Source organism: Pristiophorus japonicus, chromosome 8 (assembly GCF_044704955.1).
Source record: "Pristiophorus japonicus isolate sPriJap1 chromosome 8, sPriJap1.hap1, whole genome shotgun sequence".
Classification (NCBI taxonomy): domain Eukaryota; kingdom Metazoa; phylum Chordata; class Chondrichthyes; family Pristiophoridae; genus Pristiophorus; species Pristiophorus japonicus.
The window spans coordinates 878322-898461 of NC_091984.1; the positions used below are offsets into that span (position 1 = coordinate 878322).

Below are 20140 nucleotides of genomic sequence, written 5' to 3' on the forward strand. Positions count from 1 at the left end.
ACCCTCCAGTCCATAGGAACTGATCCAGAATCGATAGACTGTTGGAAAATGATCACCAATGCAGCCACTATTTCTAGGGCCACTTCCTTAAGTACTCTGGGATGCAGACTATCAGGCCAACTTCCCCAACACAATTTCCTGACTAATAAGGATTTCCTTCAGTTCCTCCTTCTCGCTAAACACTCCGTCACCTAGTATTTCCAGAAGTTTATTTGTGTCTTCCTTCGTGAAAACAGAACCAAAGTATTTCTTCAATTGGTCTGCCATTTCTTTGTTAGAAATTCACCTGAATCTGACTGCAAGGAAACAATGTTTGTCTTCACTAATCTTTTTCTCTTCACATATCTATCGAAGCTTTTGCAGTCAGTTTTTATGTTCCCTGCAAGCTTCCTCTCATACTCTATTTTCCCCTTCCTAATTAAACACTTTGACCTCCTCTGCTGTATTCTAAATTTCTCCCAGTCCTCAGGTTTGCTGCTTTTTCTGGCCAATTTATATGCCTCTTCCTTGGATTTAACACTATTCCTAATTTCCCTTGTTAGCCACGGTTGAGCCACCTTCCCAGTTTTATTTTTACTCCAGACAGGGATGTACAATTGCTGAAGTTCATCCATGTGATCTTTAAATGTTTGCCATTGCCTATCCGTCAATCCTTAAGTATCATTCGCCAGTCTATTCTAGCCAATTCATGTCTCTAACCACCGAAGTTACCTTTCCTTAAGTTCAGGACCCTAGTTTCTGAATTAACTGTGTCACTCTCCATCTTAATAAAGAATTCTACCATATTATGGTCACTCTTCCCCAAGGGTCCTCGCACATCAAGATTGCTAATTAGTCCTTTCTCATTGCACATCACCCAGTCTAGGATGGCCAGCTCCCTTGTTGGTTCCTCGACATATTGGTCGAGAAAACCATCCCGAATACACACCAGGAAATCCTCCTCCACCGTATTGCTACCAGTTTGGTTAACCCAATCTATATGTAGATTAAAGTCAGCCATGATAACTGCTGTACCTTTATTGCACACATCCCTAATTTCTTGTTTGATGCTGTCCCCAACCTCACTACTACTGTTTGGTGGTCTGTACACAACTCCCACTAGCGTTTTCTGCCCTTTGGTATTCCGTAGCTCCACCCATACCGATTTCACATCATCCAAGTGTCCTTCCTTACTATTGCATTAATTTCCTCTTTAACCAGCAATGCCACCCCACCTTATTTTCCTTTCTGTCTATCCTTCCTAAATGTTGAATACCCTTGGAAGTTGAGTTCCCAGCCTTGGTCACCCTGGAGCCATATCTCCGTGATGCCAATTATATCATACCCATTAACTGCTATCTGCGCAGTTAATTTGTCCACCTTATTACGAATATTCCTCGCATTGAGGCACAGAGCCTTCAGGCTTGTCTTTCAAACACACTTTGCCCCTTTAGAATTTTGCTGTAATGTGGCCCTTTTTGCCTTGGGTTTCTCTGCCTTCCACTTTTACTTTTCTTCTTTCTATGTTTTGCTTCTGCCCCCATTCTACTTCCCTCTGTCTCCCTGCATAGGTTCCCATCCCCCTGCCATATTAGTTTAACTCCTCCCATACAGCACTAGCAAACACTCCCCCTAGGACATTGGTTATGGTCCTGCCCAGGTGCAGACCATCCGGTTTGTACTGGTCCCACCTCCCCCAGAACCGGTTCCAATGCCCCAGGAATTTGAATCCCTCCCTGCTGCACCACTGCTCAAGCCATGTATTCATCTAAGCTGTCCTGCGATTCCTACTCTGACTAGCACGTGGCACTGGTAACAATACTGAGATTACTACTTTTTGAGGTCCTACTTTTTAAATTTAGCTCCTAGCTTCTTAAATTCATCTCGTAGGACCTCATTCCTTTTTTAAACCTATATAGTTGGTACCTATATGCACCACGACAACTGGCTGTTCACCCTCCCTTTTCAGAATGTCCTGTACCCGCTCCGAGACATCCTTGACCCTTGCACCAGGGTAGAATGAATATGCTTTATACTGAATAAAATCAAGAAATAACGTTTTAAACTCTACCAATTTGAGTTAGCGTCGAATCTTTTGGAATAAAAGATCCAAAAAGGGAGGATCTCGGAGGCCGACTCGTGCTCAGAGTACATGTGTGCTAGGTCTGTAGAGTTATACAAAGTTTGAGGAGGAAACTCAATCCAGGTTTGTATTTGTAAGATTTCCGGCTGACGGCAGGGGTGGGGCAAACTACTTACTGTGACACAAAAATCGTAACAGTCTGGCAGCTCGTGACGACGGATTGTTTGTAGGTTGATTGCCTTCAGTTTAAACTGAACTTGCACCATCACAAGCCTAAAAAAAAGACAGACTTGCATTTATATAGCACCTTTCATGACCATCAGATGTTCCAAAACACTTTGCAGCCAACAAAGTACTTTTGGAGTGTAGTCACTATTGTAATGTGGGAAACACGGCAGTAAATCTGCACACAGCAAGCTCCCACAAACAGTGATGTGATAATGACCAGATAATCTGTTTTCGTGACGTGGATTGAGGGATAAATATTGGCCCTAGGACACCGGGGATAACTCCCCTGCTCTTCAAAATAGTGCTGTGGGACCTTTTACTTCCACCTGCGAGAGCAGACGGGGCCTTGGTTTAACGTCTCATCTGAAAGACGGCACCTCTGACAGTGCAGCGCTCCCTCAGTACTGCCCCTCCGACAGCGCAATGATCCCTCAGTACTGCCCCTCCGACAGTGCGGCACTCCCTCAGTACTGCCCCTCCGACAGTGCGGCACTTCCTCAGTACTGCCCCTCCGACAGTGCAGCACTCCCTCAGTACTGCCCCTCCGACAGTACAGCACTCCCTCAATACTGCCCCTCCGACAGTGCGGCACTCCCTCAGTACTGCCCCTCCGACAGTAGAGCACTCCCTCAGTACTGCCCCTCCGACAGTGCGGCACTCCCTCAGTACTGCCCCTCCGACAGTGCGGCACTCCCTCAGTACTGCCCCTCCGACAGTGCGGCACTTCCTCAGTACTGCCCCTCCGACAGTGCAGCACTCCCTCAGTACTGCCCCTCCGACAGTGCAGCACTCCCTCAGTACTGCCCCTCCGACAGTGCGGCACTCCCTCAGTACTGCACTGGGAGTGTCAGCCTAGATTTTGTGCTCAAGTCTCTGGAGTGGGGCTTGAACCCACAACGTTCTGACTCAGAGGCGGGAGTGCTACCCACTGAGCCATTGGCTGACACAAGGTGACAAAAGGAGGAAGGTAGAAAATGTTTTATACAGGTTTATTTTATCCCAAGTTTAAAAAATGTGGAGGCAAAAGTTCATTCCAAATGTGATGAGAAAAGCAGCAAACCTCACCTGTGGAAATGCAGTGTCAAATTCAGCTTGGTGTCAGTCGAGGTTTCACTAGACATGGGCATCATGGGCTCGATATCGAAGCAATCTGTGAGAGATAAACCACTGCAAGGCTTGCCATCGGTTAAACTCTGGCACTATCCAACAATCTCTGTGCTCCCCACTATTGTAAGCAATGATATTATCCCCATAGAGTTTCGAACGATTCCCCCCCGATTGGAAGGTAGTTAATGTAACCCCGCTATTTAAGAGAGGCGGGAGAGAGAAAACGGGAAACTACAGACCAGTTAGTCTGATATCAGTAGTAGGGAAAATGTTCGAATTATTATTAAGGACGTGGTCACAGGGCACTTAGAAAATAACAGGATTGGGCAGAGTCAACACAGATTTATGAAAGAGAAATCATGTTTGACAAATCTGTTAGAGTTTTTGTGAGGTTGTAACTAGTAGAATAGATAAGGGGGAACCAGTGGATGTGGTGTATTTGGATTTTTCAGAAGATATTCGATAAGGTGTCACACAAAAGATTATTTAACAAAATTAAGGCTCATGGGATTGGGGATAATATACCAGCAAGGATTGAGGATTGGTGAATGGACAAAACAGAGAGTAGGAATAAATGGGTCATTTTCGGGTTGGCAGGCTGCAGCTATTGGGGTACCGCAAGGTTCAGTGCTGGGGCCCCAGCTATTCACAATCTATATCAATGATTTGGATGAGGGGACCAAATGTAATATCTCCAAGTTTGCTGATGATACAAAGCTAGGTGGGAATGTAAGTTGTGAGGAGGATGCAAAGAGGCTTCAAGGGGATATAGACAAACTAAGTGAGTGGGCAAGAACATGGCAAATGGAATATAATGTGGAGAAATGTGAAGTTATCCACTTTGGTAGGAAAATTAGAAAAGCAGAGTATTTTTAAATGGTGAGAGATTGGGAAATGTTGGTGTTCAGAGGGACCTGGGTTCCTTCTACACCAATCACTGAAAGTTAACCTGCAGGTACAGCAAGTGATTAAAGCAAATGGTATGTTGGCCTTTATTACAAGAGGATTTGAGTATAAGAGTAAAGACGTCTTACTGCAATTATACAGGGCCCTGGTGAGACCACACCTGGAGTATTGTGTACAGTGTCGGTCTCCTTACCCAAGGAAGGATATACTTGCCATTGAGTGAGTGCAACAAAGGTTCACCAGACTGATTCCTGCATTGGGGGGATTGTCCCATGAGGAGAGATTGAGTAGACGAGGCTGATATTCTCTAGAGTTTAGAAGAATGAGAGGTGATCTCATTGAAACATACAACATTCTTACAGGACTTGGACAGGGTAGATGCAGGGAGGGTGTTTCCCCCGGGCTGGGGAGTCTAGAACCAGGGGTCACAGTCTCAGAATAAGGGGTAGGCCATTTAGGACTGAGATGAGGAGAAACTTCTTCACTCAGGAGGGTGGTGAATCTTTGGAATTCTCTGCCCCAGAGGGCTGTGGAGGCTCAGTCGTTGAATATATTCAAGGCCGAGATAAATAGATTTTTGGAGTCTAGGGGAATCGAGGGATATGGGGATAGTGCAGGAAAGTGGAGTTGAGATCGAAGATCAGCCATGGTCTTATTGAATGGCGGAGCAGGCTCGAGGGGCTGGATGGCCTATTCCTACTTATTATGTTCTTATATTTAACAATCTTCAAAAGTAATTCACTGTAATGTGGAGCTCTATTTCAGAAAGCTATGATAAAGTTGCTGCATACATGGAAGCCCATAGGGTGGAAATGGGACCTCATTGCAATAAGGTTGCAAGCTTTGTGGTGGGTGGAATTAGAAGCTACATTGTCAAGATGGCAGCCAGAACAAAAATATATAAATGTTGTAGTGTGGATCAGTGCTCTGTATTTAAAAAAAATAAAATATTCAAAGCCACCTCACTCATTTGTCCCCATAGAAGTTCTGGTAACGAACAGATCCCCCTTGTCAATCGGAAGACTGGACACTGGTCCTGAATGGTTCGAATCTTGCAATATTTAGTGTGGTGGAATTTTAACAGACATGCTTTACAAGGAGGGGGTTCTTCATATTCCAGAGTGGGAGGGAAAGGAATTAGAAGGAATAGGAGCCAGAAGCAGGCCCTCCGGTCAAATCGAGCCTGCTCCGCCATTCAATATCATAGAAACACAGAAATTTACCGCGCAGGAGGCCATTCTGGCCCATCGCATCCACGCCGGCCGACAAAGAGCCACGCGGCCCTCGGTCAGCAGCCCTGAAGGTTACATATAAACCTATGAACAATGACGGAAAGGCAAAGAGCACCCAGCCCAACCAGTCCGCCTCACACAACTGTGACACCCCTTATACTGAAACATTCTACACTCCACCCCAACCGGAGCCATGTGATCTCCTGAGAGAGGCAAAAAACAGATAAACCCAGTCCAATTTAGGGAGAAAAAAATAAAAAAAAATCGGGGAAAATTCCTCTCTGACCCATCCAGACGATCGACATTAGTCCAGGAGATCACCCTGGCCGTACTTACCATTATATCTGCTCCGTCCAACAAAAGATCATCCAGTCTAATCCCAATTACCAGCTCCGTAACCCTGCAGGTCACTGCACTTTAAGAGCCCATCCAACCATCTCTTAAGTGATGAGGGTTTCTGCAGCCACCACTCTTCCAGGCAGCGAGTTCCAGATCCCCACAACCCTCTGCGTAAAGAAGCCCCCCCTCTAAACCTTCCACCAACCACCTTAAAACTATGCCCCCTTGTTAACAGACCTCTCCAGCAATGGAAATAGACCCTTACTATCCACTATATCCAGGCCCCTCAATATTTTGTACACTTCAATGAGGTCTCCTCTCAACTTCCTCTGTTCCAATGAGAACAAACCTAGCCTATCCAATCTGTCCTCATAACTAAGATTCTCCATTCCAGGCAGCATCCTATTAAATCTCCTCTGCACCATCTCTAATGCAATCACATCCTTCCTATAATAAGGCGACCAGAACTACACGCAGTACTCCAACTGTGGTCTAACCAAAGTATTAGACAATTTAAGCATAACCTCCCTGCTCTTACATTCTATGCCTCAGCCAATGAAGGCAAGCATCCCTTATGCCTTCTTAACCACTTTATCCACCTAGTCTGCTACTTTCAGGGATCTGTGGACAAGCACTCCAAGATCCCTTTGTTCATCTACACTATTAAGTGGCCTATCGCTTAATGTGTATACCCTTTCCTTATTAGCCCTCCCAAAGTGCATCACCTCACACTTCTCTGAATTAAATTCCATTTGCCACTGCTCTGCCCACCTGACCAGTAGATTGCTATCCTCCTGCAGCCCATGACTTTCCTCTTCATTATCAACCACACAGCCAATTTTAGTGTCGTCTGCAAACTTCTTAAATCATACCCCCTATATTCAAATCTAAATCGTTAATATATACCACAAAATGGCTGATCTTCGACCTCAACTCCACTTTCCTGCCCGATCCCCATATCCCTCGATTTCCTTAGTGTCCAGAACGACAATGTGATCGATTTCAATCCCCCTTATCCAAACGATAACACTTGTAACACATACCCACCTGTCTCAATCTTTGGGTCAATGTTAAACGACTCGTTACCAGGGTTGATGCTGCCCCGCTTGTAAAAATACTGACACACAGTTAGCGGTGTTAACGCAGTCCCTCTTCTCTCATAGGCATGATTGCCAGCAGAAATCTTGTGCAGTTGCACATACTAGAAGAGCAAAACAAATTTATTCAAGAGAGAAATTATAGTCATTACACTTCAAGAGGATAAATTCAAGTAAAATTTCAGTATGGCCTTCGCCTCTATGTTAATCACATGACTCCGAGTGGGAAGTCGGGAAGGACAGACCTTGCCCTATCGAAGACCTTTGCTTAGAAGAGCCTCATGCAGAACCAAATGTTACCTCCGCCATTCCCCGAAATACAGAAAACTGCTCCCAGTACAAACCTCAGTTCTAAGACCAAGCTGGTATAACCCACCCTGTAACTATTTTGTTGAACCAATAATCAAATGCCTCTTGACTAAAGGGGCACTAAAACCGACAAATTAAGCAAATCAAACTTTTAACAGTAAATGGATCAAATTAAACTTTGGTTGCCGGGGGTGATGATGCACTCCAGTCCCTCCGGTGCCCACCTCTCGCGGAAGGCCGCGAGCGTACCGGTGGACACCGCGTGCTCCATCTCCAGGGACACCCTGGCCCAGATGTAACCGCAGAAGAGAGGCAGGCAGTCGGGCTGAACGACCCAGTCGACTGCCCACTGCCTGGACCGGTTAATGGCCACATTGGCCATGCCCAGGAGCAGGCCCACGAGGAGGCCCTCGGACCTACCCGCTCCCCTCCACACAGGGTGCCCAAAGATCAGCAGCATGGGACTGAAGTGCAGCCAGAAATTGAGGAGTAGTCCCTTCAAATATTGGAAGAGGGGCTGCAACCTCCCACACTGTACCTACACGTGGAACACGGACTCCTCCAGACCGCAGAAATCGCAGCCAGCCTGAAAGAACCCACCCTGCATGCTCGTAGAAAGATATTTGACCAACGTAAACTGTTTAGACCAGGCTTGGGAATACTGTGCACAGTTCTGGCCACCATGTTATAAAACAGGATATGGAGGCACTGGAGGAGTTACAAAAAAGATTGAGAATGATGACACCAGAATTGAGGGGACATACTAATCGGGAAAGGCTGAACAGCCTGGGGCTCTTTTCTCTAGAAAGGAGACGGCTGAGGGGTGGGCCGATAGAGAGTAGAGGGTAGAGGCGATGTTTCCCCTTGTGGGGGAGTCTAAAATTAGAGGTCATAAATACAAGAGAGTCACTAATAAACCCAATGGGGAATTCAGGAGAAACTTCTTTACCCAGAGAGAGGTGAGAATGTGGAACTCGCTGCCACAGGGAGGGGTTGAGGTGAATAGTATCGATGTATTTAAGGGGAAGCTGGATAAACACATGAGGGAGAAAGGAATAGAAGGATATGGGGATAGGGTGAGATGGAGAGGGGTGGGAGGGGGCTGGTGTGGAGCATAAACCCCGGCACGGAGCGGTGGGGCATAAACCCCGGCACGGAGCGGTGGGGCATAAACCCCGGCACGGAGCGGTGGGGCATAAACCCCGGCACGGAGCGGTGGGGCCAATGGGCTGTACATTCTATGCAAGTATGTAACTCGATGCAACACAATATTAACATGAAGAACAAACAAACACCGACACTGGTTCATCATCTGCTTGCATTAGGAAAAGAAAACAAAAAAAGAGAGCGAGCTGTGGGAAAAGGGCAGAGCCTTGTCATTGTTTATAGAAGAACAGAAATAGGAATCAACGCATCTCCTTTGGAAGCAAAATGGTAATAAAGGTACAACAATGGTCTTAAAGAGCAGCTCTCATGTTGGCCTCCAAGATGGCCACAGCCCAAGTGAGCTGGACTTTTACTTCAGCAGGTAGTTGTTGAGCTGCTAATTGATGACATACATTCCACAACCCAGATATTCCTCAGAAATGGGTCTAGCCTAAAAGCTGTCCCACACGTTTAAAAACTTATTCAGTCCTTACTTTCTTTCAATCCTTCCTCATGTCTCTTACAAGACCAGTCAGCGGTGACCACCTTCACCCTTAAATCTACTTCATCAGCATCTCCTCTGATCGGCAATGGAATTCCTCATCACCCATTACTGATGAAGCTTCGATTATTTGTATTGGTGTCAAATATATATTTTTTGCTTTAGAAGTCTCAATTCCCCGACAAAACCAAGTGGACTCTCCGCCATCTCTTGCCCTTGGCTGGGATACAGCACAGACAACGGGCTGAGGGGCTTCCATCTGTGCTATATCAGTCTATGACACAAGGACGTTCAACCTTTACCTTGCAACCTTTCCACTCACTTAGCGGTTTTATTGAGATGACAATAGTCAGTGCCACTCAGAATTTTCCTCTCGTGTTCCTTCTGAACTTCAACAATGCAACACTGCACTCTCTTCCTCCCCCCCGAACTGAAATTGAGACTCAAGCCTTCCCCTCGAATTCATTCAGTCCTGGGATCGTAAACATGAGCCTCTCGTCTCCTTCAGTCCACAATTTTCTGGCCTTTTAAAGCCCAATCTTTCTTCTACCTGGTCAATCTCACTCATTTACCTCATCCTCACTTCGATATTTTTCAACCTTTGGTGCTGTCTTTCAGCAGAGGCCATGGTCCTTAAAAAAGGAATCAAGAAAGCGATGGGCCAGAATTTACTGTCGAATTAACGGGGAGGCTAATGGCGCTCGCCGTTACTTAAGCGCAAATTGCTCAGCAACTTCAGGCGAAGGGCAGATGCGCGTTTTAATAGCGTGCTAAGTGTTAATTGCTGCCAGATTACCTCTCTGGCACGGAAAATTAATTATTTCAATTGAGGTGCCCCATTCAGCTTTTAATTGTTGTTGTAGATTTAAACAAAAAGAAAATAAATTTAAATTACTTTTTCTGTCTCTTTTCCCCCCCCTCTCTCTTAATGCAGTCTTTCTTTCCCTCTTTATGTTTCGCTTTCGATACCGGATTAAATATTCGAACCGACACTTCCTGATTCAGACTCTGCGCTGCTCATTAACGATTCTTCAATCTGATTGTATCTCCTTAACCAATCACTTTCCTTGTTCACACAGGTCCCAGTCACCCTGTAGAGGGTGATGTGCTGTTTGGCTCGCCCGTTGACAGGAACTTGCTGTGCAAGAGCCCATGGACTGTAAGCGGGCAAGGGAAACTAACATTCACCAGCTGCAGCAAGGTCTGGCCCATTAAAATTACTCTTGTATCACCCAAAACTGCCAAGCTGGTATTTCTGTTGAATTTACAAATATGTAAAATCTCAACAAGGAACACAGTGACCATCACGGCACGGGATCACTCTTTTCCAGGTAGGGGGCTCGGGGGGGACAAAAGGAAATAAAGGAGGGGGAGAAAGGTAAAAAGAGACAAAATGGAAATGAGAAAGCGAAGGGGAGGGAGAGAGAGAGAGAGAGCGCGAGAGAGAGAGAGGAGAGAGAGCGCGAGAGAGCGCGAGAGAGAGCGCGAGAGAGCGAGCGCGAGAGAGCGCGAGAGAGCGAGAGAGAGAGCGCGAGAGAGAGAGAGAGAGAGAGAGAGAGAGAGAGAGCGAGAGAGCGCGAGAGAGCGCGAGAGAGAGAGAGCGCGAGAGAGCGCGAGAGAGAGAGAGAGAGAGAGAGAGCGCGAGAGAGAGAGAGAGAGAGCGCGAGAGAGAGAGAGAGAGAGCGCGAGAGAGCGCGAGAGAGAGAGAGAGAGCGCGAGAGAGAGAGAGAGAGAGAGAGAGCGCGAGAGAGAGAGAGAGAGAGAGAGCGCGAGAGAGAGAGAGAGAGAGAGAGAGAGCGCGAGAGAGAGAGAGAGAGAGAGAGCGCGAGAGAGAGAGAGAGAGAGAGAGAGAGAGCGCGAGAGAGAGAGAGAGAGAGAGAGCGCGAGAGAGAGAGAGCGCGAGAGAGAGAGAGAGAGAGCGCGAGAGAGAGAGAGCGCGCAAGAGAGAGAGAGAGAGACACAGCGAGGGAGAGAGAGAGAGAGAGAGAGACACAGCGAGGGGGAGAGAGAGAGACATAGCGAGGGGGAGAGAGAGAGACATAGCGAGGGGGAGAGAGAGAGACATAGCGAGGGGGAGAGAGACACACACACACAGAGAGGAAGGAATGAAGTTTTAAGAGGTAACTGTATGAGGCTTAACTGCCCAGATGAAGTGCTCGATGGGTACACGGCAGTGGGGAAGATTGGGGAGTTGTAGAATTAGCTCGACACAAGAACATCAGAAATAGGAGCAGGAGTGGGCCATATGGCTCTTCGAGCCTGCTCCACCATTTAATAAGATCATGTTGGAATTTTCCCACCCGATCCCCACATCCCAGCCTCGAATATACTCAACGACTGAGCCTCCACAGCCCTCTGGGGTAGATTCTCCACCCTCTGAGTGAAGAAGTTTCTCCTCACCTCAGTCCTAAATAAACCCCTTATCCTGAGACTGTGGCGATTGGCAGAAGAACCAAAGGCTACGTAAGAAAACACTTTTACGCAGCGAGTGGTTAGGATCTGGAATGCACGGCCTGAGAGAGTGGTGGAGGCAGACTCAATCGTGGCTTTCAAAGGGAGTTGGATAAATACCGGAAGGAAACAATTTGCAGGGCTACGGGGAAAGGGCGGGGGGAGTGGGACTGGCTGAGGGGCTCTTGCAGAGAGCCGGCATGGGCTCGACGGGCCGAATGGCCTCCTTCTGTGCTGTAACCGCTCTGTGATTGTATGACTCCTAGTTCTAGACTCTCCAGCCTGGGGGAAACAACCTCTCAGCATCTACCCTGTCAATCCCCCTCAGAATCTTGTATGTTTCAATGAGATTACCCCTCATTCTTCTAAACTCCAAAGAGTATAGGCCCACTCTACTCAATCTCTCCTCATAGGACAGCTCTCATCCCAGGAATCAATCTGGTGAAGCTTCGTTGCACTGTCACTTGGGCAAGTATATCCTTCCTTAGATAACGAGACCAAAACAGTACTCTAGGGTGTGGTCTCACCAAGGCCCTGTACAATTGTAGCAATACCTCCTTACTCTTATACTCCAGACCCCTAGCAATAAAGTCTAACATACCATTTGCCTTCCTAATTGCTTGTTATACCTAAAATCATAGAACCACAGAAATTTACAGCACGGACGGAGGCCATTCAGCCCATCGTGTCCGTGCTGGCCGACCAAGAGCTATCGAGCCTAATCCCACTTTCCAGCTCTCGGTCCGTAGCCCTGTAGGTTACAGCACTTCAGGTGCACATCCAAGTACTTTTTAAATGTGGTGAGGGTTTCTGCCTCTACCACCCTTTCAGGCAGCGAGTTCCAGACCCCCACCACCCTCTGGGTAAAGAAATTTCCCCTCAAATCCCCTCTAAACCTCCCCCCAATTACTTTAAATCTATGCCCCCTGGTTATTGACCTCTCTGCCAAAAGAAATAGGTCCTTCCTATCCACTCTGTCCCATCCTTTCATAATGTTATACATCTCAATAAAGTCTCCCCTCAGCCTCTTCTGTTCCAAAGAAAACAGACCCAGCCTATCCAATCTTTCCTCATAGCCAAAACTCTCCAGGCCAGGCAACATCCTCATAAATCTTCTCTGTACCCTCTCCAGTGCAATCACATCTTTCCTGTAATGTGGTGACCAGAACTGCACGCAGTACTCCAGCTGTGGCCTAACTAGTGTTTTATACAGTTCAAGCATAACATGTTATTATATTCTATGCCTCAGCTAATAAAGGCAAGTATCCCGTATGGCTACACTGCATTCATTTAAAAGATATTGGCACTGCTGTGATGAAAGATTGCAGCTGTTACAGATTCTCAGCATTGTGCAGCTGATATACAAAGATGAGCTGCACTAGTTACTGAAATCCTACTCCCAGTTAGCCAAAGGGGACAGAATTTCTCATGCGCACCAGTAGCAGTTACTGTTGCAAGACAGCACTATCAGTGTCCAATTTTCCACTCATCAATTATACAGCAGGAACACTCCACCAAATGCATTCTCAACCTAGCTGGTATTGTATTAGTAAATTGGAAAGCAGCTTGATATAGACACGAGGAAACAGGAACGTTTAAAACTGTCTGGCTTAGGAGTTTAAATGAAAAGTTCCTGCGATGATATTTTTTTAAAACAGATCTATAATAAATACAACATTGGATTTTTCATGAAGTCTCAAAGACAGCTAACCTTTTGACCACACTCAAATCATAAAGAGCAGTAAGAAAGAGCAAACTTGTAATTATGTAGTGCAATTATTTAGCGCCCCACCTGATCTCAGGACGTCCCAAACGGCACCATAGCTAATGAGGTACTTTTGAAGTACTTGTCAATGTTCTCAATCAGGCCAACATCCCCAGCATCGAAGCACTGACCACACTTGATCAGCTCCGCTGGGCAGGCCACATTGTTCACATGCCCCGACACGAGACTCCCAAAGCAAGCGCTCTACTCGGAACTCCTACATGGCAAGCGAGCCCCAGGTGGGCAGAGGAAACGTTACAAGGACACCCTCAAAGCCTCCCTGATAAAGTGCAACATCCCCACTGACACCTGGGAGTCCCTGGCCAAAGACCAGTCCGCCCTAAGTGGAGGAAATGCATCCGGGAGGGCGCTGAGCACCTCGAGTCTCGTCGCCGAGAGCATGCAGAAACCAAGCGCAGGCAGCGGAAGGAGCGTGCGGCAAACCAGTCCCACCCTCCCTTTCCTTCAACCACTGCATTTAGGGTTAGGGTTAGAGACTGTAATTCCTGTATTGGACTGTTCAGTGACCTGAGAACTCACTAAGAGTGGAAGCAAGTCTTCCTCGACTCCGAGGGACTGTCTATGATGATGACAACTTTTGAAGTGCAGTAGCTGTGGTGATGAAGGGCAATGCCACAAGTCTATTTGCGCACAGCAAGGTCCCACAAAGAGCAAAGGAGATAAATAACCCGGTAAAACTATTGCTGGGAACGTTGCTTGAGGAATAAACATTGGCCTTTTCTTCAAAAAGTGCCACGGGATCTTTTATATCTCCCCAAGAGGGTAATGTCTCATTTGAAAGACAGCACCTCAGACAGTGCAGCACCCCCTCAGTACTGTACTCAACAGTCATCTTAGACCATGTGCTCAAGTCTCCCGACAGTCGAGGGATACTATTTAACCCACTTGTCTTATATTCCATACAAACCTACAATATCCTTTATCGCAGCATGTAACTTTGCTCGCACCACCCTACCCAGTAGGTTTGTGAAGACATGCTCCATGGTATATATAATGTATGTACCCGAGAGTATTCTCACAGCTTTGTAGAGCTGTTGCTGCTCCTGCACACTCTCCACGTTGCCATCCTCGTCTGCCGTCCGGACACGCCATGACGCACTATCTTGCCGTCCGGAGGAGGCGGGGTCCCCAGTGGAGTGCTCTCTACGCGGGAGTCCTCCCTCTATTTATTGGGGACTTGGCCTGGAGGGTGGTGCACGGAGCAGTCCCGTGCAATCGGTTTTTTAAGTCGCTTCACGGACTCCCAGGCCATCTGCAATTTCTGCGGTCTGGAGGAGTCCGTGTTCCACGTGTATGTTCAGTGTGGGAGGTTGCAGCCCCTCTTCCATTATTTGAAGGGGCTGCTCCTCAAATTCTGATCTTTGGGTACCCTGTGCAGAGGGGAGCGGGTAGGTCGGAGGGCCTCTTTGTGGGCCTGCTCTTGGGCACGGCCAAGGGGGCCATCAGCCGGTCCAGGCAGCAGGCGGTCGAGGGGGTCGTTCAGCCTGGCTGCCTGCCTCTCTTCCGCGGTTACATCTGAGCCAGGGTGTCCCTGGAGATGGAGCACACGGTGTCCACTCGCGGCCTTCCGCCAGAGGTGGGCGCCGGAGGGACTGGAGTGCATCATCACCCCCGGCAACCAAATTTTAATTTGATCTGATTTGAAAAAGATTCCCTTTAATTTCCAATTGTTAAATTGTGGTTTTTGGTGCCTTCAAAAAAAAGGGGGGCACTTGATATAAAGTTACTTTTCAAAATAGTTGTAGAGCTGTTGCACTGTGAGTGGCTTAGCCAGGTCACGGGATGTTCACAAGACTCAATAAAACCCCAGCCAGTTGGGTCTGGGTCATCCGCGATGAGGTATGCAGTTGTGAGCCTAGTGGATGAACTGGCATTGTGTAGTGTGATTGTTAAACCTTTGTGAATACACCAACTAGTTCTTAATGCCAATGAGTTGCTATGAATTCGTAAGCAAAGAACCCACGAAGTAAATAATTACAGTATATTTGATCACTTGCTCTTTCGAGAGGGTCTTTGTAAAAAAATAAATTGGGAAATAATCTATTTTCTTGAAATGGAAGCTAGCTAGTTTCCCCACATTACAACAGTGATTACACTTCAAAAAGTACTTCATTGGCAGTAAAGAGCTTTGAGATGTCCGGTGGTCGTGAAAGGTGCTATATAAATGCAAGTCTTTCTTTCACCACATATTTCAAAACAAATGTACAATTAAAATAACACACAAGAGGGTGAAAGGCTGACCCATCATAGTGCAGCACAAAGTGGGGTAAAGGAACATTAATGATTCACTTACTTGACTGAATATAAACGAGAGATACTCATAGACCTCACTTTGAGTGTAGACTGCAAAGTCATTATCGGCACCACCAGTATTATCCGCATAGTTTTTAATAAAGAGATGTTTAAAAGCGATAGTATTCTCCTCTTTGAACAGGACCACCATCTGATTGCTCAGCCCAAACAGGACTAACTGAAGAAAGAACAGAAAACAGTTGCGTTACCGACCTGGAGCTGAAGAAGATTATGTATCTCCGTCATAACGCGAGCAACGTTTACTTCCATTATTATTCTCCAAGTTCTAAACCTTCAAGGCAACATTCACCCATATTTCAGTTCAATGTGTACAGATTGACTTTGGTCTACACAGAGATACCGACTGTTTTTAAGCTATGTGATCGAATGTCTATAAAAACGCCAAGATTTCCCACTCTGGTGCAAGGGTGACAGGGCAGGACCTCTGCCTGACCTACTGCCGGCCTTGGCAAACTTTGAGGTCACCTTAACTTCAATCGCCATTGTTGGGGAGCTTGACACGGAGGAGTGAGGGGGTGGTGGGAATGATGGCTGCTGCAGGAGCCCGACAATTGCAGAACTGTAAAAGGGGGCAGGGTGAAGAGAATTCCTGGTACGGGGGAAGTGGGGAAATCTACTGGTGCAGATTTATCACTGCATTCTGCAGAAACCCCCCCCCCCACCCCGGGCGAGAAATGGTTTGTGCCCCGCTAGCAGTCACAAACCACGCAAATCTCTCCCCCACAGAGTGGGGATAATGGGTAGATGCTCTCATTGGCAGGCTTGGACTAGTGGTGTCCGCAATGATGTGCGTTGGGACTTCAACTATTCACAACGGCCTCCATTGCCCTCAAGCGCCAATAATAAGAGGGCTTAGATTTAAAGGTGATTGGCAAAAGGAAGCAGAGGTGACATGAGGAAAAACTTTTGTTAAGCAACCAGTGGTTAGGATCGGGAACGCGTCGCCTGACAGGGCGGTGGATACCCATTCAATAGTAGCCTTCAAAAGGGAATTAGATAAATACTTGAAGGAGAAATAAGTGTCGGGATATGGGGAAAGAGTGGGGATTAATTGGATTGCTCCACGAACGAGCGGCAGAGACTCGATGGGTCAAATGGCCTCCTGCTGTGCTGTTAGTATTCTATGATGTGATGGGATTGGACAGATTAGATGCAGGAAGAATGTTGGGGAAGTCCATCACCAGGGGTCACAGTCCAAGGATAAGGGGTAAGCCATTTAGGACCGAGATGAGGAGAAACTTCTTCACTCAGAGAATTGTGAACCTGTGGAATTCTCTACCACAGAGAGTTGTTGAGGCCAGTTAGTTAGATATATTGAAGAGGGAGTTAGATGTGGCCCTTAGGGCTAAAGGGATCAAGGGGTACTGAGGTGAATGATCAGCCATGATCTTATTGAATGGTGGTGCAGGCTCGAAGGGCCAAATGGCCTACACCTGCACCTATTTTCTATGTTTCTATGATTCTATGAAATCAATTGGTTGTGCTGCCTTGAAGGTTTTTCCATTTTCACGCTGCTCCCGCTCCCTTAACCATACGGGGCATTTATTGAATGCAGGCATTCTGCCCATTCACCTTTGGCACAGAAGGAGACTGTAACGTGCTTACTGCCTAGTGGAAGCCAGGCTGGAAAACCCTCATGGTGTACAAATGGGCAAGGGGCCGGCGGAACGGATCCCTGATCAATGCCGGAAAAATGGCATAACCTTTGGGGAGGAAACTCCTTATATTTGTTCCAAATGGAAAATGTGAAGCTCGATCACCTTTGTCCCACATCAAGACCATTGAAAGACGTACAAACTTAATTCAGACCGTAAGAGTCCTTGCCGCAGTTTGGTACTGTACTCGTGTGCAGGTGCAGATCGCAAGGCTTTACCTGCAGAGTGACCATCGCTATTTTCAGGATCTGTACTCCCAGTTTCCACGGCTTGCGGCCACGAGCTTTGAACTTCTCACATGGATTCATAAAGAAGAACTTGAGCTTCCTCTGGAGTTGATCTGCAGCGGCTGGGTCCCGCACAAAGCCGCCATTCTTCCCCAATGACTTCACATCTGCAGGGGCTCCACAACTGCTATTAATGATCAGCTTGGGACTCTCCATACCTGTCGTTTGGTGAAAGAAAAAACAACATCTCATCGAGACCCATCTTTTGCTTCTTTACTTATCCCGTTACCGTCCCCTTTTGCCTCACACCATCATCCCTTTGGTCATTCCCAAGCTCGGGAACTCCCTCCCTAAACCTCTCCGTCCTCCTTTAGGACGCTCGTTAAAACCTCCCTCTTTAAACAAGCCTTTTGATCATCTGCCAGGTTTCTTCTGTGGCTCGGTGTCAAATTTATCTGTTTGTCTAAAACACTGCTGTGAAGCGCCTTGGGACTTTTTAACTACGTTAAAAGCGCTATATAAATAAAAAGTTATTATTCAAGCACTCCCACCTTCCATCCCATCACGGCCTTCCCTTTTGCTCTCCAGTCCCATTCCCCACCTCACCTCCCCCCCCCCCCCCCCCCCAGCCCCCACACTTTCCAGCCCCTGCGCTTGCTTAAAACCTGTTACATCTCTTAACTTGGATTTAAGCATGGATTTATGCAGGGGAAGTTTGACAAATTTGCTGGAGTTCTTTAAGGATGTAACGAACAGCGTGGATAAAGGGGAAAGATAGAAACATAGAAACATAGAAAATAGGTGCAGGAGTAGGCCATTCGGCCCTTCGAGCCTGCACCGCCATTCAATAAGTTCATGGCTGATCATGCAACCTCAGTACCCCATTCCTGCTTTCTCGCCATAACCCTTGATCCCTTTAGCCATAAGGGCCACATCTAACTCCCTTTTGAATATACCTAACAAACTGGCATCAACAACTCTCTGTGGTAGAGAATTCCACAGGCTCAAAATTCAACGGGTGAAGAAGTTTCTCCTCATCTCGGTCTTAAATGCCTTACCCCTTATCCTTAGACTGTGACCCCTGGTTCTGGACTTCCCCAACATCAGGAACATTCTTCCTGCATCTAACCTGTCCAGTCCCGTCAGAATTTTATATGTTTCTATGAGATCCCCTCTCATCCTTCTAAATTCCAGTGAATATAAGCCTAGTCGATCCAGTCTTTCTTCATATGTCAGTCCTGCCATCCCAGAATCAGTCTGGTGAACCTTCGCTGCACTCCTCAAAAGCAAGAATGTCCTTCCTCAGATTAGGAGACCAAAACTGAACACAATATTCCAGGTGAGGCCTCACCAAGGCCCTGTACAACTGCAGTAACACCTCCCTGCTCCTATACTCAAATCCCCTCGCTATGAAGGCCAACATGCCATTTGCTTTCTTCATCACCTGCTGTACCTGCATGCCAACTTTCAATGATAGATGTACCATGACACCCAGGTCTCGTTGCACCTCCTCTTTTACTAATCTGTCACCATTCAGATAATAATCTGCCTTCCTGTTTTTGCTACCAAAATGGATAACCACACACTTATCCACATTATACTGCATCTGCCATGTATTTACCCACTCACCTAACCTGTCCAAATCCCCCTGCAGCCTTCGAGCATCCTCCTCACAGCTCACACCGCCACCCAGCTTAGTGTCATCTGCAAACTTGGAGATATTACACTCAATTCCTTCATCTAAATCATTAATGTATATTGTAAATAGCTGGGGACCCAGCACTGAATCCTGCGGCACTCCACTAGTCACTGTCTGCCATTCTGAAAAGGACCTGTTTATTCCCACTCTTTGCTTCCTGTCTGCCAACCAGTTCTCTATCCACGTCAGTACATTACCCCAATACCATGTGCTTTAATTCTGCACACTAATCTCTTGTGTGGGACCTTGTCAAAAGCCTTTTGAAAGTCCAAATACACCACATCCACTGGTTCTCCCTTGTCCACTCTACTAGTTACATCCTCAAAAAACGCAAAGATTTGTCAAGCATGATTTCCCTTTCATAAATCCATGCTGACTTGGACCGATCCTGTCACTGCTTTCCAAATGCACTGCTATTACATCTTTAATAATTGATTGCAGCATTTTCCCCACCACTGATGTCAGGCTAACCGGTCTATAATTACCTGTTTTCTCTCTCCCTCCTTTTTTTAAAAAGTGGGATTACATCAGCTACCCTCCAGTCCATAGGGAATGAACCAGAGTCCATGGAATGTTGGAAAATGATCACCAATGCATCCACTATTTCTCGGGCCACTTCCTTAAGTACTCTGGGATGCAGACTATCAGGCCCCGGGGATTTATCGGCCTTCAGTCCTTTCAATTTCCCTAACACCATTTCCGAATAAGGATTTCCCTCAGTTCCCCTATCGTGCGAGATCCTCGGTCCCCTAGTATTTTCGGGAGGTTATTCTTGTCTTCCTTAGTGAAGACAGGACCAAAGTATTTGTTCAACTGGTCTGCCATTTCCTTGTTCCCCATTATGAATTCACCTGATTCTGACTGCAAGGGATCTACATTAGTCTTCACTAATCTTTTTCTCTTCACATATTTATAGAAACTTTTGCAATCAGTTTTTATTTTCCCTACAAGCTTACCCTCTAGCTCCCTCGCTCTACTGGGGACCGACAACGCGACCGGACTGTGTGTGTGAACTGGGGATTGAGAATGGGACCAGACAGCCTTCGGGCAGGGTTGGAGGCAAGTGTTTTTCAATTCCTTC

The 20140-nt window shown here is 46.9% G+C and overlaps 1 protein-coding gene across 2 annotated transcripts in view; it reads right to left on the minus strand.

Moving 5' to 3' along the window:
• The window catches only part of mcoln3b (mucolipin TRP cation channel 3b), a 61475-nt gene extending 43899 nt beyond the window's left edge, over positions 1–17576 (minus strand). For both annotated transcript variants that reach the window (XM_070885951.1, XM_070885952.1), the window contains exons 1-5: positions 17352–17576; positions 15459–15635; positions 6922–7075; positions 3356–3440; positions 2239–2335 (exon numbers count right to left, since the gene is read on the minus strand). In XM_070885951.1, the coding sequence (XP_070742052.1) occupies positions 2239–2335; positions 3356–3440; positions 6922–7075; positions 15459–15635; positions 17352–17576 (738 nt within the window). The remainder of the gene's footprint in view (positions 1–2238; positions 2336–3355; positions 3441–6921; positions 7076–15458; positions 15636–17351) is intronic.
• Positions 17577–20140: the final 2564 nt, after the last annotated feature.